The 26,492-nt window shown below is 32.1% G+C and overlaps 1 protein-coding gene across 4 annotated transcripts in view; it reads left to right on the top strand.

The window, feature by feature from the left end:
* LOC123261514 (copper-transporting ATPase 1) overlaps positions 1-26,492 on the top strand; it is a 58,107-nt gene that overhangs the window by 745 nt on the left and 30,870 nt on the right. Inside the window, exons 1-2 of one of the 4 annotated variants that reach the window (XM_044723142.1) lie at positions 3,086-3,409; positions 3,599-3,643. The exons of 1 other annotated variant lie outside the window; for it this stretch is intronic. Coding sequence is in view for 1 of the 3 variants with exons in the window: in XM_044723145.1 (XP_044579080.1) it covers positions 3,607-3,643 (37 nt within the window). In the remaining 2 variants the exon portion in view is untranslated. Of the gene's footprint in view, positions 1-3,085; positions 3,410-3,598; positions 3,644-26,492 lie in introns of those variants that run through there. 2 more of the 4 variants (XM_044723145.1, XM_044723149.1) reach the window with 2 other exon arrangements.

Below are 26,492 nucleotides of genomic sequence, written 5' to 3'. Positions count from 1 at the left end.
CCGGGGAAGGGATTTTATGGCCCAAAGAGTACGGTGGTTGACGCAAAATTTTCGAGAGTGGAAAGTACTCCCACACACGTATTCTTAGTAGCACAATACCAAGTATTCTGATTATCAAAAAAAATATCCTTAGTAGCAAAATACTTTTTTCTCAGTGCAGAAAAAACGACACTTATAATAGAAAAAAAGGTATTTAATACATTGAAAGTTTTATTATAACGCATTATCTAGTTAAATAAAGTTTATATAATTATCATAAAAAAATTATTTCTTCATAACTAAAGAAATCTGGAAATCGGTTGACCATGCAGGCCAACCCTTGAATTTCCTGCTAAGTTTGCATTTCAAGCGCCCTAAAATGTGTTTTTTGATTAATATTTGAGCTTTTCAAGCTCAAAGCACAGTTTTTCACATTTTGAGCTCTTCGAGATCAAAATATATTTATTAATCAACGATAACTTTTAAATGTGTTGTTCGATTTTCTTTTTTAAAAAAGCATTCGACGCAGTTTTTAAAGCACAATAAGAAAATGTACAGGTTTATATTGATTGGTTGAGAGATCTCGAAGATATAAAAAAATACCGAAAAACAAAATTTTACGAATTTTTAAAGAAATATAACTTTTGAATGCGTCGTTCGATTTTTATTTTCAAAAAAGCATTCGACGCAGTTTTTTAAGAACAAAAAATGTATACATAGTTTTGTTATGATTTTTTCGTACGCTTTGGAGTTATTTTTAAAAAACATAAAAATTCAAATTTTTTTTTTAATTTCTTCGGAATGGCTTGATGAATTAACTCTTTATTCTAATCAGATCTACGTTTTGATAGACCCTTTTGAATGACGTGTCGTAGAACTCAATCGGTTGATTTGTTTTTGAGAAACCGTACGACAAAAATTTATTGACACATACACGGCCGGGCACCTCGACGGGAATAATCAGAATGGCTTCCTGGGACCTCAAAACGTGGACATCCGATGAAAACTCGACTTTTGAAAATCGGACCGAAATCAATAACTTTCCATTATTAAAAATTTTTAATTTTCTTAGCGGGAAGTTAAAAACATATACTTATATGAAATATTGTGAATACAGTTGCCAGTTCTCACGCAAACATACGTAGATGTACTTATTTTTATTTTGTTGATAATTTTTTTTTTTTTTTTTTTTTTTTTTAACAGGCGAGACCATCTTTTTCTCGCTTTGCTCTCACGGAGCTCAACGGAACTATCTCTGTCGCACTTCCAACAGCAGAGCAATTGCAGTTTCGATTGGTTTCACGAAACGAATGAAATTTTTGAAAAAAATGCTTTGTGGTGAAATAGTTTATTAAATTATCTATTATCTCTAAAAACGTTTTTTCAAAATTTCCATTCGTTTCGCTAAGCCGATTGAAACTGCAATCACTGGTCTCGGCTGTTAAAAAAAGTAAAATGTTGAGTAGCTAACTTCAGGGTGTTGGTTTTTCGTGACGGTGTGCGCGCGCATCGTAAAAATTTACCCTCACCATTTTTGCCTAACGCGCCAAAAGAAGTATAACTTCAAAAAATTCAATAATTAATTTAAAACTATTTAGAACTAATTTTGTTTAAAAAATTTTCATATAGAGTAAATAGTTTTTCGAATCTTTATCAAACAATTTTCAAGATTATGAGATTTTATTTATCAATGTCCAAATTTTAAGTGACTGCTTAGGAACGACAGTTTCCAAGTTAATAAGAATTTTGGAACCGGATGAAATTTCAATTAAAGAAGACAATATTTAGAACTAATTTGTGATAGATTTACTGACGACCTTTCCAAATCATTATACGAAATACTGATCAATATCATAATTGCACGCCTATTTCAAGACCGGACCTTTTTTATTAGTTTAAGAATTCGATGAACTGGGTCCGTATTTCATATAAATGGCCTAGTTTACGTATTTTTTTTTTCATTGAATTTTTATTAAAATTCACTACGATACAACCGTACAAAGCCAAACGAACTTTTCTTATTTGTCACGTGAAAACTATGGCGCCACTTGATCAAGCTAGATTTTTTAGACTACGTGCGCATATGACAAGAAAAAAAGGCGCCGATTTTAAAAAAAAAAATAAAAAATACTCTGTAAGAAATTACTTAATTATAATTTTTTTTTTAATCAATTACACAGTTAATTTTTTTCTTAAAAAATGAATGACCGTTATGAGGCGTGCACTTTTGGATTTTCCAAACTTTTTTGAATCTACTTCATGTTTATACTATGATATATACAGCCAATAATTCTAAAACCGCTCCAACGGTAAAACTGAAATGTTTTAAAAGTTGCGCGATAAGAACGAATGCAATAGTTAGATTTTTATAAAATCAACTAAAAACTATATGTTTCCTTAACAAATTTGAGAAAATTGATGCAAGTTGTTTTCTTTTGGGAGAAATTTTTTATGCATTTCCATCGTGCATATGTGCACGAATTTTGTGCATATGTCTTAAAATTGTAAAAGTTTTGAAAAATAAGAAATGAAATATTTAAAATGAAGTGAGATATTCTTTCATTTTTGTGATAGTGAATTATTTGGTACAGAAAAATTAAAAAATCATCAGCTTATTTTAATATTATGAAAAAATTGTGTTTAGTGATTTAACGACAGATTTTTTTCGAGATGGCGTTCACTTCCCAACCGGCGATGATGTTTGAACTTTATCTTTGGCCAGGTGCGAGTTTCTCAAAATCTTTTTTTTTTTTTTTTTTTTTTTTTTTTTTTTTTTTTGTTTATATCTCATTAGAACTCGAATAATTTTGTAAATTAGATAATATAATTGTAGAAAAAAAACACATTCGAGCTTTTACAAACGTTTTTCATGACTTTATTTACAAACTTATTAGAAACATAAGTAGTATAATAAAATTTTGAAAAATCAAATTAGTACTGCTTCATCTAAAATTAATAATTAATAAATGAAGAATTCCAAGTTTTTATCTTTCATAAAATTTTGAATTTAGGTTTCAATTTTTTTAACTTTTCTCGTTGCAGCTATTATAAGATTCCTACAGGTGGCGCTCGATTCGGTACTATTCGGAGCAAATATCTTGGTAAGGGGTAATACATCTTTTCATTTCATAAACACTGCAACATTTGATATGGGACATATGGACCATAAGTACAGACTATACGTCATAAGCAGTCCTTCGCGATATTATGAATTGCACAAGTATGAAAGACAAATATTGAGTTTAGGATAACGGAGTTCATGTTCGACTGAACAATAGTTTTGATTTCAATTTCACTGACAGTCACTTTCTGATAGTCATTCATTCTTTGTGTAACTTTAAACAAAAGTAATAATGATTTCTTTTTTTACATAATAATTGTCAGTCATATCGACACCCACAAAATGTCACTCAGTTATTTTTAAAAACAAGTAAGTATATTAAATATAAAATTTCATAATTAATCATTTTATCATATTACAATTGACAATTATGTTTATAATAACTTGTAAACATTGAGTACCTATACATTATCTTAATCTGTGTCAGATTTTTCAAATTTTTTATGATGATGAAGTGCTGAGTAAAAAGTTTTTTATAAAAATGTGATTTCTTTTTAGATCGTTTCATGAGAGGGAAAAGAAATTATTCCACTCGTGATAAAGGTCAGTAGTTACGAATCATATTACAGAAAGCTTTTGTATTATTTTATATACATAGTTGTTTATTCTCTATTCTATTACTCACTTGAAAAATAAAAAAAAAACCAGTGAATCAACGCTGAGACATCTCAATAGCACAATTAATTATCTGTATAATAATTAACCATATAATATAACTCTATTGTGGTAAGGATGGAATAAAACACTACATTAAAAAAAAATTATCTTTCTTCAATAATTTATTTAATTCTTTGGAGTTATTTCTATTCAAAAATTCGATGGTCAATTTATTATTTTGTGCTGAATTCAGTTTTTATTCAAGTATCTTATTAACTATTAGTTATCTTTATCTTAAAATAATATCAAGTCTAATAAATTTTGTTTAATGAAAATGGATTGTTGATTTTTCCAATGTTATGTTCTAAATAGATTTCGGAGTCATACTCAAATCAATAGACATGTCTTTTTTTTTTTTTTTTTTTATATTGTTATTCAGCAAATAAATTAGTATTAAGAAAACATTTAAAAAATAAACTTTTATAGTGCTTCAAATTTTCTACATGTGGAATTTTTTTTTAAACAACTTTTTTGCAAAATAAAATTAGAACAATGATTATGTCTATTAGTTTAGGGATTATAATTTCTTTTTTATGACAAAAATCCATGGGGTTTGTACTACTTTGGTGCTCAGAAAAATAGATAAAAAATATTAAGTAAATGAACAAATCATTACTCTAAACGTATACATCTTTTTTTTTGAAAAAACGACTTTTTTTATCGAAATTTGCCGTTTAAAAAATTTGTAGTTTTTAAACATGACATGCAATTGAAAAAATTCTACACTAATTCTCAGATAATACTCTAAAAAATAATTCTTGTGAATTTTAGTCGAATCATTGGAGTAGATCTTGAAATATCGTGCACACCAATTTCAAAGGAATAGTTTTGAAAGAAACGCGTAAGAAAAACATAAATTAATAGGTAAAAAATTAAAACGTCTTTTCACAAAAAATAATCACTGATCGCTTCAAGTTAGGCTTTACTTTGTAACATAGACATTGAGCTTGTAGTTCCGATTGATGGGAGTAGATACGATCACAAGGGCTAATTTTTTACCTTGGATCCATAAAATTTTTATGATAACAGTGATATTTTTGTATAAAAATTTCAAAAATTATAATTTCTAAATCAGATACATATATAACGATTGAGACTTTTGTTTTTTAGTATAAATGCAATTAAATATCGTAGCCAAAGTTAATTAACTAAGAAATACATCGATTTGAGGGTCGCGACAGAAGTGATACCTTATGATCGACAAATTATGGGACAGATATAAAAAATTAAAATTTTTTTGTAGCCATTATAACGCCGGTAAAAATTAACATCTACGTTAAGATGCTGGGCCAAAACTTTATTAAGGGGGTATTAAGGGGAATAGCCACCGAAGGATCGAAAAAATAGGTGATTTTCGGGAATTTTTTTGACTGGGTTCATGTTGTTACAAAAGTTATTAGCATTTTTGTAGAAGACCAAAAAAATTTCCTCCACCACGGTGCGAACTCTAACTCAAAAACGGATTATCTAAAACGAAAAAACGAAACAGCGTTGTATCAGCATACATGTGGTTACCGTTGCATGTAGGCGATTTTGAAAATTTGGATTTAAAAAAAAACGGCGACATATTAAAAATTTTTTCGTTTTTTTTTTTTTCGTTTTTTTCCATTCAAACAGCCTTAAAAATCCCCTACGTGCAACGATAGCTACTGAATAGACGAATAAGGGGAAAAAAAAAGTTGCAAATCGGTTCATATTTATGCAAATTACAGTTCGCACCAGTTCAAAAAAAGTTGTTTCGAGAAAAACGTATTTTTGTCGGAGTGCCTGCGCGTGCAATAGTCATTTAACACACTATTACAAAAATGACTATAACTCGAAAAATACCCATACAGGAAAATACGACGGGGCCAGATATGGGCCACGCTTGGCGCAATGCTGTCTATCTCTGGCCCATGCTTGTAAACCCGCTTTGGCCCAGCCTTGGTAGAAGTCTGGAGTGATAACAGGGTGCCAAGCTTGGTTGCCTAGACTGGCTCAAGCATGATAACCAAGACTGGCCCAAGATTGTTAACCAAGACTGGTCCAAGTTTTTAAGCCAAAGCAAGCCCAGGCTTATTCACCACTATAGAATTTACTAAAAGAAGTAGATTACAAAATATATTTAGAATTTAATTGTTTAATGTGAAACCAAATTAGTATTAAGAACCCAATTTCGAATAAATTGAATTCTCTGAAATAAAATAGTAAAATTCTACGAAACGGTTAAATTATTTTGTATAAAATGAGCAGTTTTTAGTTGAAATGATAAAAAAGGAAATTTTTAATTGTCATTGATTTATTTTAATTTTTAAGTAGAGCTAACGCAAGTTTAGACGACTTAACTCTTAATTTAGACCTAACTTTCGCTAATTATAGAAATAAAGTGATAATCGCATTTACCCTAACCGAGATTCGAACCCGAGCTGCGCGCTTGCCAGACCGACCACTAACCCCTACGCCGTACGACCGATAAGTTAACGCACATCTCACCATTCATATAAGCTAAATCTATATGGTGACAGAGTGTGACGGTTTATTATTTATATAATTTATGTTATTTTATATTGTATTTTGATGAAAATTATCTATTTTTTACAAATGTTTATTAATTTAAAAAAAAAGCAAAAGTCAAGTTCTTACATTAACTTTAGACTTTTTAAATCGTTCTGTATATTTTTAATATCATATTATAATATTTTAATTTTTTTTTTAAGACCGAACCAATTTTGACGATATACAATTGTTTTGTTGAAATAATAAATTTTCAATTTTAGCATTTGCTATCAAATATTCGTTAAGTCATAAATATTTACTGTTCCAAATTCTAATACTTAATGATTAATTAAATTTGGATTTCCCATTGAATGGCCAAAGTTAGGTTGCCCAATTCTGGCTCAAATCTGAGTTGCCATTCAAAGGCCAAGGCTAGGCATCCCAGTCTTGGCTAACGCTCGGGTAATCATTGAGTCGGCCAAAGCTAGGTTGCTCAGTCCTGGCCCAAGTCTGGATCGCCATTGAATGGCCATGGTTGGGGGACCCAGTTCTAGTCCAAGCTCGGGTAATCATTGGGTTGACCAAGGCTTGATTGCTCAGTCCTGGACCACGTTAGGGTGACTCTAGGCTTGGCCAAGGCTAGGTTATTCAGTCTTGGCCCATGTTAGGGTTACCATCCAACGGCCGAGGTTAGGTTACACAATCTTGGCCCAAGTTAGGGTTACCATTCATTGGCCAAAGCTAGGTTATCCAGTCTTGGCCCATGTTAGGGTTACCATCCAACGGCCGAGGTTAGGTTACACAAACTTGGCCCAAGTTAGGGTGACTCTAGGCTTGGCCAAGGCTAGGTTATTCAGTCTTGGCCCAAGCCTGTGTAATCATTGGAATGGCCAAAGCTGATTGCCCAGTTATGGCCCGGGCATGGGACAATATAGGTTTGCCAAGATGGGCTTCCCAATAATGTCCCAGGCATGGCCCCGTCGTTCAACTCTGGGGCTTCCTGAATGGTAAGGGGGATAGACACTGTGACGGCTAAAAAAATAAGTGATTTTCGGAAATATTTCTGACCGGGAAAGTAAAGAAATTTGAGGGTCAGTTTTTTTTTGTTCTATTAAATGTACATTGATGATTAATATCCTAAATTTTCATTAAGAATTATCAAATCGTTAAAAAGTTATTAACATTCTTGTTCAGTCCCAAAAAAAATTCCCCCTCCATGATTACATCGATTTCTCAAAAACGAGTCATCCGAAAAAACAATTTAATTGCGTTATAATCTGTATTAGCTGTTATCCGCCCACTCCGTTGGGCACTTTATAGAATTGTATTTTGAGATCTAGAATTGAAATTCAATTGGAGTATTTTTTTGACGTGCACATATTCCAAATTCTATCGGATTGGCCTTTACCTTTTATCAATGTCATCATTAGAGCTAATATACATTGTAACTTTCAATGTGCAATCACTATAATATTCCCTTAGCTTTCTCCACACTGAGAAAACAGTTCATTTAAATGAAATGAGGCTCGTTAACTATAAATAAATCTCTTATTTAAATATCACAAAAAATATTTATTTTATACAAATAAATTGATTTATTTGAGACAAAGTTACAGTATATTTGAATGAAATTCAGATTTGTTTATAGTTAACAAATATTTCTTTGGTGCTAACAATGATATATTTCAACCAAATCAGATTTGTTAACTATAAATAAATGGTATGTTTGAATATACTCAAAGCAATGATTTTTAGTTTTAGGTTAGGAAAGTAGTAAAAGTAGACATATCGAACGTTTGGGGTTAAATGGGCAATTCTTTTGGAATTATTAATTATACTGAAATTAACAATAATACTATAAAGTTAGTCGACGTTTTTATTTTTAATTTTTTTTTTTGATTTATTAAATTAGATCTAGAAAATATTTTTTTAAAATTGCACTTATAATTTTTCAAGTTTTTTACGAATGAAGTTTTTTAAAAAAATTTCTTTTGTAACAATTTTTTCAATAAAAAAAATTCTATAAATTTTTAGATGACGGCTAACTTAATTTTCATAAATTAACAAACATCTGTCAATTTTTAGGACTTTTATAATAATAAAATTATCACGAAAAAATTTTAATTAAAAAGTTCCACGTCTAAAAATTAAAAAAAAGTTAACAGTGCATTAAAATATGTTTTTTATCGTTGATCTGTAATAAAAATTAAAAAAATTGACAGCTGTCTGCTAACTTCAGCATCATAATTATTAATGTCTATTATAGTTAACTATTTCAATACATATTTGTCTAAGAATATATATATATATATATATATATATATATATATATATATATATATATATATATATATATATATATATATATATATATATATCTATGTATATATAGGGAAAGTGGGTTTCGTAGACCGTCAATCACGCAAAAACTACTGAACATATTGACATGGGACTAGGACCATTCGACGCGGAATGAATTGTAGATGGTTATAGGCTACTTATTTTTGGATTTTATCAACCCTTTCTCATTTTTTTTACGATTAATTTTTATATACATTTTTTCCCGCTAATAAAAACAAAAGACTCATTTTTCATTCATTTGTTTTTAATACGATTTTCTTTTGTTTTTATTACATAACCTTAATATTTGATTGATTTCACGTCATTTAAAAAAAAAGTTAAAGAAAGAAGCTAATTATGTCTGGTGAACTAAGTGTTGAAAATTTATATTTATATGCTGATCGTATGTTTGGTTATGGTAAAATTGGTTTCAAGAATTAAAATAGTTAGATATCTATGAAATCTACTGAAAATGTTGTTGTTTATCAACTAGGACTTTTTGAAACATAAAATTTAGACCCTGTCTATTGAGTTTCAAAAACATTTGCTAAAAATTTCCTTGCAACAAACGTCTCTTTACCAGCGGGAAAAAAGTCATTGTAAGGTTTCCAAAACTTAACATTATATGTAGTAATTCGGTCAACGAACTTAGAATTTTACATACATGTTATTTTTGCTGATTACATAACTTATAAATTGTTCTTATTACGGGATCGAGGGAATGTTACTGATTAAAATGAATGCATTTTCCTAACACTGGGTATGTAAAAAACATGTTAAGTTTATTTTCTATGAAAAATTGATGTCGCTGAGAAAATTTTAAATGACAAAAAAATTCTTCGCACTTGAAGCTAGACAGACTTCAACTTTACTTATGAGACTTGCAATGACATTAACTAAAACTTTCAATACTCATTTGGAATCTGTGCAAGTCAAAACAATACTCTAATTAAATTTCAAGTCTAGATCTAAAAATGCAATTCTATAAAGCGCCCAGCGAAGCGGGCGGGTAACAGCTAGTATATATATGTATATATATATATATATATATATATATATATATATATACATATATATATATATATACATATATATATATATATTTTTTAATTTTATTTATTTCTACAAAAATTAAACAAAATACATTTGTAAACTGAGTTAATTTTCATCATTTATTTTTTACAAATCACGTCGAGAAATAACAGTGGCGACCGTAGCGACACCAAGCGTAATTTACTTAAAGTGAGATTTGTTAATAGTTAACAAATCTTTATTTAAATGAAATAAATGAGTCGATTCAGTTAAATAAACCAAAACGAGGTAGTATTTGATTCAAAGTAATATATATTTGAATAAAAGAAATTTGTTAACATTAAATATATATTTTTAATTTATTTCAAATAAATCTGCGCATGTGAGCTAAACAAACTGTTTTCTCAGTGCAAAAATGAATAATAATTAACACGAAGAAAAAAATTTGAAATGATTATTGAAAGTTTCAGTTAAAGTAATTGCAGGTCTCATAAGTGAAATTAAAATTTGCCTAGCTTAAATTGCGACGAATTTTGCCGTTAATTAAAATTTTTTCCGTTACATCAATTTTTCAAAGAAAATTATTTGTCCACGTCTTTTACGAAGTCTCTTAAAATGAGTAACCAAATTTCTTTTCCACATCTCAAGTGTTTAGAAAATGTATTCATTTTAATCTGTTACATTTCCGTGATCCCGTAATAAGAACAATTCATCGGTTATGTGATCAGCAAAAATAAAATGTATGCAAAATACTTAGTCCGTTGACTATATAGCTACATGTAAAGTTAAACTTTGAAAACCTTACAATGACCTTTTCGCCGCTGCCAAAGAGACGATTATTGTAAAAAAATATAATTATTAAAAAAGGAAAATATTTTAATCCGTTGACCTTGCTGGAGGCCATCCCTGTAATTACCCGTTTCTCTTGAGATTCTATCAAATTTTATATCTGTAAGAGCTGTATTTGAAGAATATGATTTTTTTTTGACAACTATCAGTCCCGCACTCCTATGTGAAAGAGAAATTTCATAAGATCCTATTCGAGATGATTTTTACATTATGAATAAAATATTCCAACAAATCTTCGAATCCATAGAAAATATTGTTTTAAAAACAATATTTTTTACAAATATAAATAATGCTGTGAAGCGGGAAAGAATAGGAGTTACGGTAATTATTACGTGAAGCGTTCCAAATTTTCATTAATAACGTCCCCGCAGTCCCTTTTGGGGTTGGAATTTGATAAAATTCATTCTTAGCTAAACTTGACATCATACACGAAGATTCCTACCAAATTTGAAATCTGTCGAAGATACAGTTTGGAAATTAAAATTTTAGATTTTAACACCCACCCCCGCAATTCCTATCGAAAGTAAACTTTATTGAAATCCATTTTGAGATGATCTCTGCAGGAGATATAAAAGATTTCTACCAAATTTAGAGTTTTTAGAAGCTATATTTTGGAAATTAATATTTTTTATTGTCAACATCCACTCCCGCGATCCTTATTGGAGGTGATTCGTTGTAAAATCCGTTCTTATATCATTTCTATATCACATATAGAAGACTCCTACTAAATTCGAAGTCTATAGGAGCTATAGCTTGGAAATTAAAGATTTTAATTGTTAATACCCACCCCCGCAAACCCCTGTGAGGTGAAATATCGTAAAGTTCGTTCATAGATTATTTCTACATCTCTGACAGAAGATTCCTACCAAACTTGGAGTCGATAGGAGCTATAGTTAAAAAATGGGAATTTTTCATTGTTAACGCTCCCGCGACCCCCCCCCCTCCCCTTGTGATGGAATTTCGTTAAATCCGTTCTTAGCTGACCTCTACTCGGTAAAAAAAATATTCCTACCAAATTTAAAGTCTTTAGGTCTTATGGTTCCAGAGATATCGTGATGAGTGACTATATATGTGGAAATTTCTTATATATATATATATATATATATATATATATATATATATATATATATAGATAAATGTGCTTATCATTGCACGTAGCCGATTTTTTGCATGCCTCAAGCGCGAAGCGCGCAGGTATGTTCTACTCTTGCCTAAAAATCGTGATTTCGATTAAAACGTGATTTTCATAATTTAAACGAAAAAAATTATGGATAAAAAGCATATTAGAATAAATAATAGTAACTACAGAACACGTTAAAAAAAATTTTCTTATCGATTAAATAAGATTTCTCAGAAAAAACTCGTTTTTCTGATTAATTAAATGAATAAGAGCGTGGTATTCACGGGAGCTATGGGCTTGATAACATCACAACTTTGTCAAAAATCACTTTCACGATTTAATTTTTTTTTTGTTTTATTCCTGAGGAAGTTTATCAAAACCCTTGTGAAAATTGCGTGTCAAAATAATTCCGTTTTGATACAGTTAATTTTTTTCGATTGTCAGTTCGGTGACTTTTTCTGCGATTTCGGCAGCCATATATATTATTTTTCATAAACAGAATTGATGAAATAACTATAAACAAGCAGAAACTAACCGTAACCAATTTGGCGCCGAATATTAATTTTTTTTCAAAAACTAAATGCCAAAAAATTGCTCATGAATTGCTCTTTCGATATAAATAATTGCTCCGCTGCTATAATTAATAATTAATTAATTAATCGTAATTAAAAAATCAAAATTTAATTCCCGATTATCTCTAATTATGAGGACTTATTTTAATTGTAATAAGTGCCAAAAAATTGCTCATTCTTTTTTCTATTGGCAATGATAGTTATTTTGTGCGTAAAATCGTTTTTAATTAATTAATAATATAAATAATTATATTGCACCTTTAAACCTGCGAATGACAATTGTGACGTCATCGTCGCGACAATTTGATTGTCGTTCTTATGAGGACAAGCTATAAGTAGTGATGTATTAAGTTACATGCGTATATGTCCATGTAAACAAACTTTTTATGGTTATTCTATTTAGGCTCAATGTTTAATTATGAAAGAATAATTATTTTTATGATGCTGAAATTATTGGATTATTGAATTACAGGACAGTGTTTCAGATGCATTAAAAGTAGAATCGTCACTTTACTGCAGGTCGTGTTCACAAAACTCTGTCCAAAAATCTATTTTTACTAATGTATTTTTAAGCTTAGACATAAGTCATTTTTATATACTTTCGACTTCTTTCTCAAAACTTCATAATATTCAACGTTTAACCGAGAACTTAAGTAGTATTCTAACAAAATTAAAGATACTTGACAAAAATTACTTATTATTTGGTGTAGTAGAGTTTGTCCCACCAGTATATTTGAATAAAGTCGGTCATTATGTAGCTTATACAAGATCGATCAACAATAATTGGGTAAAAATTGATGACTTGGTTTCAAAACCTAACCCTTGTAATTCTAAATCAACTAATATTAAAATTTCATTATTATTTTATGTTTTAATTTGATAATATCTATTATATTTTAAAAACTAAATTATGGTGAAATTAAATAAAAATAAAGAATTGACCTGTATAGATAAATTTTTTTTTTTTGATTTCATACACAAATAATCCTAAAAAAGTTAATTATTTAATTAGCAATTTGTAAAATTAGTTACTAATATTTTTTTAACATGCGGACCTTTTTCGAGTCAATATTGAATAGGACAAACAAAACTGACTTTCTTTATTAGTATAAGATAAGGTAAAAGCCCCAATAGATGATCATGTACCAGTATATGATCACTCCATGTATTTGTATACCTATATTTGTGAATATAGATATACAAATACATGGAGTGATCATATATTGGTACGTGATCATCTATTGGGGCTTTTACCTTATTTCATGAAAGAAAATTTACTGTATAATTTCAAATCGTCGTGACGATGACGTCACAATTTTCATTGGCAGGTTTAAAGGTGCAATATAATTATTTATAGTATTAATTAGAGATAATCGGGAATTAAATTTTGATTTTTTAATTACGATTAATTAATTATTAATTTTTTGATTTATTTTTACCTCTACACAGTCATCATTCATCATAGCAATATTTTTCTTATTGTTAAAAATATTTATTTTGGTCCAAAATTTATCTTTTGAGTTCAGAATAAATTTTTTTATTCAAAGCAAAAAGAAATTTTTGAACTATTTAAAATAATTGTTTCAACTGAGGAAAATTTTCTTGAGGCAAATAACTTTGTTTTCCACTTGAGAACTAAGACGGTTATCTTATCAAGTCATGAAAAAATTTCTTAAGCTCAGTATTTCTTTACCTGCTTATGAATGATTCGATTTTATCCGAGCTAGGACTAAAACTCAAATCTTTTTGATTGCGTCGAGAGTTCTATTTACAAAGCTATACGTGCTAATAAAAATTTTCCAATTAATAACGGGTACCATCTTTTTCTCTCCGTGCACTTATCCAGAGAAACCGAATTATCTTTGTTGTATCCGTAAAAGTAAAGCCATTGCAGATTCATTATTTTCTTTTAAACAAATAAAATTTTTAAAAGAAACGCTCTGCTAGAGAATAGATATTTAAATAATATATCGAAAACAGAGACTTTTTTTCATAAAATTTTTAATTGTTTAGGAGAAATTAACGAACGTGTAATAACTGGGAACGCACCTCTTAAGTAAATTTACTATTAGATGAATTACGAAACATTCAGATCGATATTTGAAAACCAAGTTTTCATTAGATATCAAAATTTGTGACCTTTGTAAAAAGCTATTTTAACTATTTTCAAGATAATATGGACGCTCGCTTGTGTTGTGTATATGTGTGAGCAAATCTCCTTATAATTGAGGATGGAGAGTTCGAATAATTAATTTTACATTGCTGTACGGCTCGGAATTTTTGATAAATGATTCTCTCGTGACAGATATAATCAGGAAAGGCTGCAACTGAGGAGCAATATGAAATGCTATACGACATGGTGGAACTTGAGCTATTCATATTTTCGTATAGATTTTTACCTATTGAATAGTAGAATCCGATTCATTGATCATTTCTGATATTTTTAATGCTCTGATAATATCTTCTAGAATGACAGTTGCCAATACTTTCATCTAATTAATATTTTTGTTTTAACATCCATGCATTGCTTTCAGTGATCAATATCACGAATTTTAATTATACATATTAGAGCATTGGAATCAGCAGTTAGCTGACTTTGAGTACTCTTTATGTGACTATGTTTTTTAACCGGATGAATGAAATTGTTTGAAAATAAATTGACAAAGTAATCTAAAATAAAATAAAAATTCACAGTTTGATGGAAATCTTTATTCGATGTTTATTTAAATTTTCACAACGTTTCGTCGGTTTCCCGACTTCCTCAGGTGTTAGAACAATCAAATACAAAATACTTAACAATAATATTCTTACAATTACATAAAAAAATATTATCATAACTTTGTATGACTTGGACAGTATAAACTCAACTCAAAAATTAAATTTATGACCAAGTCTAAGAATACATCAAAACATATACCTGAATTATTAAACATCAATTGTTAAAATCATGTTATATGAATCAAGGCAGGCTAACAACCTGAACTTATTCCGATAATATCCAAATCCGAACAAAAACAGTTTAACTGTAAAAAATTGCGCCAAGTCCACGTTCATAGAACTCATCTCAATAACATTTGCACTTTACAAAAAAAATTAGGCTCGTTTCAATAATTTTCATTCTCTACAAAAAGATGTGAAATACAAAAAAATACCAAGAAACCGTCATAATGTTGAAAAAATTGAAATAAAATTTGTTAAAAATTAAAAAATTAAAAAAAAAATTTTTTTATCGTACTTGGCGCGCGTCATTGAGTACCGCAAATTTTTTCGGAAGCATGTCAACTCAAGAAAAAACGATTTCGCTTGTATATATATACTAGCTGACCCGGCAAACGTTGTTTTGCCATATATATAATTTCCTAGTAATTTCTAGTGTAGACAAAAAATAGCTTACTTATTGTAAGTATGTATGTATGTTAGAATGTGTATATTGTATGTATGTAAGAATGTGGTATATGCGTGAAATAAGCATGGAGCGCTGTGAACGATGAGGGAATATAAAAATAACAAAAGGCAAACATTATTTTTAAGTTATTATAATTTATTCCTTAAAATTATATATCATTAATTAAACAATTACGACAGTAACACTATTAAACAATATCAATCTCTTAATGCTATAGCGTGAACAATATTTTTTGTTAGTCCATCTTTAGCTAACACAAACAAACTGGATGGTTTACCCACTCGAGAGCATGCCACGTATAATTGTCCGTGTGAAAAACATGGTGTTCTCAAATCTAATCCACAAACAGACATCGTTTGACCTTAGGATTTGTTGATAGTCATTGCAAATGCCAATCTAATCGGAAACTGAATACGTTTGAATTGAATTGGCACATCTGTAGGTATAATAGGAATCCGTGGTATGAGTATATTTTCACCTCTGAACTTGCCATTTAAAATCCTGGCTTCGATCACGTTTTTCATTAATTTTTGAATGACTAATCGCGTACCGTTGCACAGCCGGGGCGGGTTCAAATTACGAAGCAAGATAATTGGAGATCCAACCTTTAATGGTAAATTATGCGGTGGCATGCCTGGCAAATCCAGTGAGTTCAAAAACTCTGTGGGAAAATTTACTGCTTCGCTGTCGTCGCAAACTGTATCAATAGATTTATATGATACCAAGTTCCCCGGCAACAACATTTGTATCTTCAGATTTAAATTGTCAACGTCTACATTTTTTGCCGCTAAAATCGCTCTTTCTGCAAGCCACTCATGATTTATGTACTGTGTGTGTACATCGGGAAATATTTGTTCAATGAGAGTATCTTGCGAATCAGCGATTGTGCAGAAATCGGTCGGTAATTTTACGTATCCAGTTTCATCTATAGCAACTTTTCCATCACCGATATCTAAGAGTTGTTTTGAAAATGTTTCAGCGGATGGATCTTGAAGCATTTGAACGCGCATATTTATTTTTAGCTGTAATTTTTCAACATAACGCCACAATGGAGATGATTTTAAGCAAGCGTTGATCTCATCAGCGTATGTTGAACGTGGAATGACTGGAAGTGCTTGTCTGAAATCACCTGAAAGGACCAACAGAGTTCCGCCAAATAGTTTGTCACTGTTTTTAATATCTTTCAATGTCCTGTTCAACGCCTCAAGTGAATGTTTGTGTGCCATAGTACATTCATCCCAAATAATAATTTTACACTGTTTCAGCACAGTGCTATTTCGCAAGTTTCGAGCTTTACTTGTACTGCGGCTCAAATCAGCCCCTTTGCGTTTTCTTGGCATTGCTCACTGTACAAAACATACATAAATAGAATTAATGAAATTATTTAATGATGAAAAATGTTAAAAGTATAATTAGGGCCAAGATTTTTGCCGCAGTTTTGAAATGATTAGTTTTAATTTATGAAATTATAACAAAAATATAATGTAACGGAGTACACGGGGCCTTCTTTACCCAGAGAAGGTCTCCAACCCGCGTGAGTTAGTTATCGACTGATCCCCCAGAGCGCTGTGCTCCGAAGTACTCGCGCCTCTAGCTATAAGTTAGTGAGTAAGTCCCTGAGAGGGAAACGCCGGCGAGGAGAGTGAGTGGGGGGACGGAGCGAAGAAAGAAACGTACCGACAAAGCTCAGAAGATTCATTGTGACCGAACAGTCAAATCTAACGGTCGCACAAAAGTTAACAAACATCAAAGCACAGGTAATTATTTTTATTTCGCTCAAGATATAGTGGAACGAAGCGATACTAATCAATTAATTTATTGCTTGCTAGGCCTTCTGCCAGCTTGCGTAAATTGATTTTAATTAGTGATAATTTCTAATGCTTATTTGCGGTTACAGATTTTGTAAAGTATCCGGGGAACGAGTGACGGTGACCTGGGTCTCGCCGCCAAGTAGATTCATCCACCAAAGAGGGACTTGTACCAGCAACGACGACAAGAAGTTGTAGCTCCTCGAGGGAGTTCATTAGCGTCGTAAAGGAAAACTCCAGGTACAAATAAAATGTCTCAATAATATCTTGGTGGTGCGCCATCAGCCAGGCATTGAAGTCGGCTGAAGGTCATCGTCATTTCACGTTCGGTCACAATCATTAGTTTAAGTATTATATCGTAGAATTTACTTAATTATTATATTGAAATTGATTTATTAGAATTTACTTGGAATATTATTTGGGATATTATTTAAAGAATTATTTAAAATATTGTTTAGAATATTCTTTAGGAGGTTAGTAAGAATTTATTAAAAATAAAATTCAGAATGAAATTAAGAAAAGTCCAGAATAAAATTAAAAATGAAGTTAAGAACAAGTTAGGGATAATTACTAAATATTTAATTAACAAAACCAGGAATTATTTCGGATTGTTAATTAACTACGTAGGCAGAGTTTGGACTGACTTTACCAGGAATAATTTCGGTTGGTCATTTCATGACTTCGGTGCCATGTAGAACAAAATGTCGTTGATAATCGAGTTGGTCGGATTTATTTAATTAATTGCTTAAAATAAAATCAGTAAAATGTTTTAGAGGAACTTTAGTAAAAATCATTTGAAGTAAAATTTATTAAATTCGGGAAAGTAATTTATAATAAAATTTAATTGTTTAAAATAAAATCATTTGCAATAAATTTAGAATCAGTCAAAATTGCTAGAAAATTGTTCGTGTAAATTTGTTAATTAAAAGTAGAAAATAAAACTTGTAAAAATTCGTCAGAGAAAAAATTACACCAAAAACTTGCGACAGAGACGCAAGACCGAGCGAGAGCGTCAGCCATCTTGTCCCGCGTGAAGCGCTGGGTAGAGGACACTCAAGGTCGAGACTAAAATCGTACTGTGTTGCTAGGCAGAAAATAATCCTCGAATAAAATAAAATAAAATAAATGCTAAGTTTTTCATGCAACACAATAGAACGTAAAATAAAATAATGTAGAGAAAATGAAACTCGATTATTGAATGACAAGTAAAACAGTTTAGTAAAAATTAATTACATAAAATCAATTGATGAATTTTAGTTGATAACAAATTAAGTTCTTAATTAAATAAAATAATCTGGACACAAATTAGAAATATTCGGAGAACAACCAAATAAATAATTGACAAATTCTGGTAAAATAAATTATCCAAAGTAAAATAATTTAACACAACAACTTATAAAATAAATTAAGTAAATTCAATAAGAATAAAATTTCGTAAATCTCGGATTTAACCAACACGTTGTTGGCAGATTATTAAGACCTCTGTCATTAGATTTTAATCTATTAATTCAAGATACGAAGACCTCTTGTAATTAAATATTTATTGTTGTATTATTAAGACCACGGCAATAAATTAGTTAATGATTTTAATTTGAAATTTGGAATTGGATTAGGATTTATGAAACAAGTTAGGAACTCGGATTTAGCAAATTAATGAATGGAATAGATGGATCTAGGTATTAAATCGGATCTCATTTAATTTTGGGAAATTAATTTTGTTAAATTGGAAAATAAATATATAAATTTTAATCTGTAAAATCCGGGGAAATATTTAGTGTGTTTGGAAATTTAATTAATAGTGTGGGTGGGGTAGTATTAAGTATTGTAGTGTTGCCTAGGGATTCACGGTATCCTCCTCTGCTTCCTGGGCACACTTAGAGTCCTTTGCATAGACGCCCGGGTCGGGGGTGCAATAGGCATAAGTATTTTAAATAAATATTGTGGGTGTGTGTGGAATAGAAAATATTATTGCAGTGTAGCCTAGGGATTCATGGTATCCTCCTCTGCTTCCTGGGCGCACTTAGAAGCCGTTGTATAGACGCCGGATTTGGGGTACAACGGTAGTAAGATAGAAACCGCGGTATAGACGCTCCATATGAGGGTACCGTTCGGGAATAGACACTATGATAGAAACCGTGATAGGACGCTCCATAAGAGGATATCGTCGGGATTAAGTTGTTTTGATATTTTGTAAGGGGTTTTATTGTGTATTAAGGGTTGGTTAAATAAAATGGATTGTAAAAATGAATTTCTTGTTATAATTTCTGTTTCCTTCCCGACAATCTCTTACGACCCTGAGTGTTCACTCCATGTTCTGGGCCAGTTTCTGGATACTGTGGGAAAAATCCAGTGGCGCCTTAAATAAATTAAGAGGCGACCAAGAGAGCGGTGGATCCCCGTTTCAATAAGTTTTATGGAAAAATTTTTCAAACAAAAGTAAAAAATTAAATTTTATGAAAACATTGTCTCTTATAATTTTTTCATACAACCAATATTTCCATTGACATTTCAAAATAAAGATTCATAATGATTGATTTTTTGGAAACTATGAAAATCTTAATTGTTCAATTACATTTTTTTAATAAAATTAAATTAAAATTACATTTTTATAAGATCAACAACATTTTCGATATAAATAAAAAAAAGTATACTTACAACACAAAATCCGTTGTTATTGGAAGCTCGTGTCACGTGTTGAGTACTTTTGAGGTTATAAAATCACTTGATTAACTAATCGTGCAAAATACACTCAAAATTGATAATTTAATTATTATTGATAAAATAGGAATGATTAAAAGTTAATATGAGAGTTACACTGAGATAGCAAAATAATAATTGTCAACGTTACTACTACACTTGATGCATAAACAATAATGATGGCCGACAACTGTGTAGGGAGTGAGAAAAAAAGGAGACCGGCTTCGTTCTCATCCCTACTCCGTGCTGTTTACTGGGTCAGAAGTGACACCTGTAGACATCTGGCGGGGATAACTAATTAAATGACGATTGATCAGTTTTCGACCGGAAAGGAAAAATGATTAAATTACTAAAATGGCTATTAAAAAATAAGGGTTGATCGTAGAAGGGTGAAAATTGAGGATTGTATGTATTTTTGTATGTTGTATCATAAAAAAATAGAAATTTAAAAATTTTGTCTAAAAAATAAAAAAAAAGTTTAGGGGTGGACTACCCCTAACATTTAGGGGGATGAAAAATAGATGTTGGCCGATTCTCATAGATACCGGATAAGCACAAAAAATTTCATCAAAATCGGTCAAGCCGTTTCGGAGGAGTATGGCAACGAAAACTGTGACACGAGAATTTTATATATTAAGATAATCATATTATATATTTATATAGATTTACATTAGTCAAGGATACTGAACTCATTGAAAACATTGCTTAGTGTATTAATTATCAGTTTTAGTAAAAAAACCCGTTTTTAAAATTTTTTTTAGATCTTTAGTGAAAACAACTGTCAATATGGTGGTGTGTTCAAGAAATCTGAAATTATATAAAATTTTTGGATTTATTTTTTTTTCAGCTTCGTCATTAATCTTTAATGAAGAACCTTATGCAATATTAAAGCTTGATATTGCTTCGTTTAATTGTAATTAACACATTTTGATTGGCACTCACACCGCATTTTCCCAATGTAGTCGGCCATATGTTTTATTTTTTAGTAAACACAATTCTCACAATGCAACCGACCCAACGTGTGCATGCGTATCGGCTTGTATGTAGTTTGAATAACTGCGTATGGAATGTCGATTTTACCTAACTTTTGTAAAACTTATTATGAAATAATATAGGTTCACTTACTTATAAATTTCTCAACATTAAAAAGATGTTCATTTATCCTGAAAAAATTTGGGGTACTCAATGACGCGCGCCAAGTACGATAAAAATTTTTTTTTAATTTTTTAATTTTTAACAAATTTTATTTCAATTTTTTCAACATTATGACGGTTTCTTGGTATTTTTTTGTATTTCACATCTTTTTGTAGAGAATGAAAATTATTGAAACGAGCCTAATTTTTTTTGTAAAGGGCAAATGTTATTGAGATGAGTTCTATGAACGTGGACTTGGCGCAATTTTTTACAGTTAAACTGTTTTTGTTCGGATTTCATATCTTTTTGTTAAGTGTCATTTTTTGCTCGTCTCTACATTACACTTGTAACTTACAGACATAAGTGTGCTATGTTGTATCTAGTAAACCTTCTACCCTTGATTCTATGTACAGTGTATTTAAAAAAAGAACTTGAGAGGTGTCAAGGGACACCCGGATGGAACGAAGTTCCTTTAGATTAATTAGTGAAGGAATTGTAATAAAATTATCCATTGGAAACTTTACATTTCAGAAAAAAACGAGTGAGCCTCACAGGCATAAGGTCACAATAGAAGTGAAACTTTTTTAATCGTTAAGTTGGTCTATATTATATGTATATTTATAATATAGCATCTCATGTTTTGAAAAACACAAGAAAATAATTTTATCAACTACCCGGTATTTAAGAAATAAAACACAAAAGTTTGAAAAATCCAAAAATGCACGCCTGATAACGCTAATTTATTAAAAAAATTGTGTAATTGATTAAAAAAAAAATTAGGAATACGGTTGACCCTGAAGGCCATCCCTGCAACTTCCCGCCAATTCTATACCTAAACGCTTGAAATTGCACTTATGACGTTTTAGAGCTCTTCAAGCTCATAAATACAATTTGTATATTATTTTGAGCTCTCCGAGCTCAAAAAAGTAGCTTTTGTATGCTTTTGAGCTCTTCGAGCTCAAAAGTTTGATAGAAGTTTGATAAAACACTATTTTTTTAATTTTCAAATCGCAATAACTTTTGAATGAATGAACCGATTTTTACGCGGTTGGTGGCATTTGACGCAGTTTTTTAAGCTTCATAAAAAATGTTTGAGTTTATATTGACAGAGTAGAAAAATTCAGAGTAATTCCGAAAAAACGCTTTTTTCGGTTTTTTTCGTCAACGATAACTCACGAACGAATTAACCGATTTTGACCGGACTGGCGGCGATCGATGTGGTTTTTTGATGTTAAGAGCTGATTCGTTTTTGAAATTGATCGGTAAAGCCGTTTAAAAGTTATTCCAAAAAAACCACTTTTGAAAAAATTTTTTTTTGTAGTTTTTTTGCGATTTCTCAAAATCTACCGGTCCGAATCGATCCAAAGTGTATTGGAAATCTAAGTTTGGTCAAGCCCTTTCGAATGGCACCAACCGCGATAAAATCGGTCAAGCTGTTCAAAAGTTACGAGAGGTTTACATACATCCACACACACACACACACACACACACACACACACACACACACACACACACACACACACACACACACATACAACACACACACACACACACACACACACATACAGCCGCACGGACACCATCGCGGGAATAGTCAGGGAAGCTTCCTAGGACCTCAAAACGTCGACATCTGATGAAAACTCGATTTTCGAAAAACGCGGTAAAAACAATAACTTCCCAATTTTTGAAAATTTTCAATTTTCTTAGGGGGAAGTTAAAAATTTCAATTTTGCTCTGAAATGTAAAATTTAACGCTAAAAAATAAATCCAGATCATTAAATATTGTTGAATTTCGCGCCTCTGAGTCAGCAAACATGTTAGAAATCGCAACTGTTCTTTTAACTTCCCGCTAAGAAAATTGAAGATTTTCAAAAATTGGGAAGTTATTGGTTTCACCCCGTTTTGCAAAAATCGAGTTTTTATCAGATCTCGACGTTTGAAGGTCACAGGAAGCTTCTCTGACTATCTCCGCGAGGTTGTCACTATGTCTATGTCTATGTGTGACTATGTGACTCGCTTATAACTTTTGAACGACTGAACCGATTGGAACGTACGAAGCAGCGTTCTAAAGAGTTCCCTCAAACTTAGATTTCCTGAGAATTTGAACCGATTCGGACTGATGGATTTTGAGAAATTTTGAAAAATCCCAAAAAAAATAAGAAAAAAATCATTATTGAAAGTGGTTTTTTGGAATATCCTTTAAACGGCTCGATCGATCAACTTCAAAAACGAATCCGCCCTTAAGCTTGAAAAACCACGCCGATCTTCGCTAATCCGGTCAAAATCGGTTGATTCGCTCGAGAGATATTAGCAACATTTACGCGGTAATTCGGAATTACTTTGAGGACAGATCGGTCGCGCTGTCATGGGGTTTTGGTAGCGAATCGAAAACGCCGACGCGAGGGTGTCCGCAAGGATCAGTGCTGGGACCATTATTTTGGAACATCATGTTCGACGATCTCCTTAAGAGACTCGAACTGACAGAACACGGGAATAAATTTGTTGCGTTTGCTGACGATTTGCTCGTCTTAGTAGAAGGCTCTTCGAGAAAAGAAATAGAGCATAATAGTCAAATAGTAGTAGATAAGATACTGGAATGGTGCTGTTCCGCAAAGCTCGAGCTGTCGAAGTCGAAGACTGAAGCCATCTTCCTCAAGAACGAATTTGTACATCGCGGTCCACGTAAGGACAAAAAGAGCCCGTACTCCTATGAAGCAAAAGGACGACAGAGAAAGCCCAAATACGATAACAAACCGCCAAAAATAATGATAGGAGACTCCAAAGTCAAATTCAAATCGAGCGTTAGATACTTAGGGGTACACTTCGACGAGGGCCTCAAAGTGAAAAATCACATTAAAACAAGGCGCGCGAAACTAAGTAGGGTATTCGGGCGCATGCGGCGTATTGCGCGGGCAGAATGGAGATTGCGATACCCAGCTATGTCCACCATATACAAGGGTTTCTTTATGCCTGTCGTCACATATGCGGCGGCAGCTTGGAGTGACCGTTGCGATAGGGAGGACTGGAGACATCTTCGAGCACTTCAGCGTCAAGCGCTGATAACAACAACTACTACCTACAGGACAGTTTCGCTTGAAGGGATTTGCGTAGTCGCGGGGGCAGTGCCCATTCAGCTCGTAATAGACGAACGGTGCGCGCGATACAGCCTCCGTATCGGCAAACAGGCTACCCTTGGAAACGTCACCGTGCAGCCAGATGCGGAGGATCGCCTTGTCACCCTTAGAACTGAAACCATACGTCGGTGGCAAGAACAATGGGATACATCAGAGAACGGCCGCGAAACTAAAGTCTTCTTTCCAGACGTAGCAGAGCGTCTAACAAACAAATGGATCAGCCCTAACTTCTGGCTGACCCAAATCCTAACCGGCCACGGTTGCTTTAGAGAATACCAATACAAGTACGAACATACGGATAGTAGATTCTGCGACGAGTGTAGGGAGAATGGGTTAGGAGAAAGGGTCGACAACGTGGAGCACTTAATGCTTGAATGCCATGAGTACGAGCCTCAACGTGAGGTGCTCAAGGACATATGGGGTGGGAACGCGGAGTGGGCGAGCGTTGCGCGTGCGATTGCCACATCCCAAAGTAACTTCAAGCTTTTAAAAGGTTTCAGTAAAGTAGTAATGTGTTGCAAACTCCAAACCCAGCTAGCTAATGAAAACGCGACTAGGGACGAGACTCAACAGACATCCACCTAGGTAGAGTCGGAGCGCCTAGGCACAAGCGATATGCTCCACACAATTGTGAGGACAGTATAAAGCTTTGGATGACTGACGTATAATAAGCTAGGGAAAATGACCACAAATAACACAAGTGCCCGGGCACCCTACACACGCAAACACTTACACGTAAAATCAGACGTTACACACAACACATCACACAAACAACATGGTCTTCAATCGACTCCGCCTCCCCGTGGTCCCCGCTGGATACTGCTCATATCCTGTGGGTACATCTCGATGTGCCTACGGGGAATGAGTTGCCAGAGGAGTCGATGAGAGTTGCACACACTTACAATTATACGCAACTCTTGCAGCTGTTCAATGAATGTGTATAAACACAAGAGAACGGCGGTTTTTCCTTGTCCGCGAACTGGGCTGTGTTCTCGTTATGGTGGGAGTAGGACAAATATACGTGCGTGTATAGCTCTTTTGAGCCCAGGAAACGGCCTCTTCGGAGGTAGGCGAAAGCCTCGCCATATATTCTTCGTTCGAGAGATATCGTGAACGAAAGAAAACCGAAAGAAGTGTTTTTTCGACATAACTTCGTCATTTCTTCTCGGATCGTTTTTGATGATATAAAACAATTTCAGAACTTAAAAAACCGCGTCGATCGCCGCCAAATACGTGGAAATCGGTTGATTAGTTCGAGAGATATCCTCGATAAAATATTTGAAAACAATTGTTTTTTAACATAACTCCGACATTTCTTGGAATAACTTTGAAACGACTGCACTGATCGATTTAAAAAACTAATCAGCTATTAGCATGAAAAAATTACGTCGATCGCCGTCAAGCCGGTCAAAATTGGTCAATTCGTTCAAGAAATATCATGAACTAAAGAAAATCAAAAAAAGTGTTTTTTTGGAATTACTCCAAATTTCCTAGTTTATCAATTCAAACTTGAAGATTTTTCATGAAACTAAAAAAATTGCGTCAAATACTGCCAACCACGTGAAAATCGAGTGATTCATTTAAAAGTTAGTGCGGTTTAAAAATTTAAAAAATATTGTTCTATGATACTACTATCAGACTTTTGAGCTCGAAGAGCTCAAAATAACACATAAATTGTATTTTTGAGCTCGAAGAGCTCAAAAACGTCATTACTGCAGTTTTATGCACCTAGGTATGGAATTAGCGGGAAGTTGCACGGATGGCCTTCAGGGTCTACTGTTTTTCTAATTTTTTTAATTTTTAAACTGCAATAACTTTTGAATGAATGAACCGATTTTTACGCGGTTGGCGATATTCGACGCAGTTTCTTAAGCCTTACAAACATTTGTCAAGTTGAATTTGATCGACTTAGGAACTTAGGAGTAATTCAAAAAACACGTTTTTCGGTTTTCTTTCGTCAACGATAACTCACGAACGAATCAACCGATTTTGACCCGACTGGCAAGAATCGATGTGGTTTTTTGATGTTAAGAGCTGATTATTATTCAAAATCGATCGGTAAAGCCGTTTAAAAGTTAGTCCGAAAAAACCACATATAAAAAAATATTTTTTTTAGTTTTTTTGTGAATTTTATTGTGATTTATTGAGTCGTATTGTTTGTTTGCTGT

Source organism: Cotesia glomerata, linkage group LG3, assembly GCF_020080835.1.
Source record: "Cotesia glomerata isolate CgM1 linkage group LG3, MPM_Cglom_v2.3, whole genome shotgun sequence".
Lineage (NCBI taxonomy): Eukaryota > Metazoa > Arthropoda > Insecta > Hymenoptera > Braconidae > Cotesia > Cotesia glomerata.
Note: the sequence above shows the minus strand (reverse complement) of the source record. Positions and strands in the feature narration are given on the sequence as shown.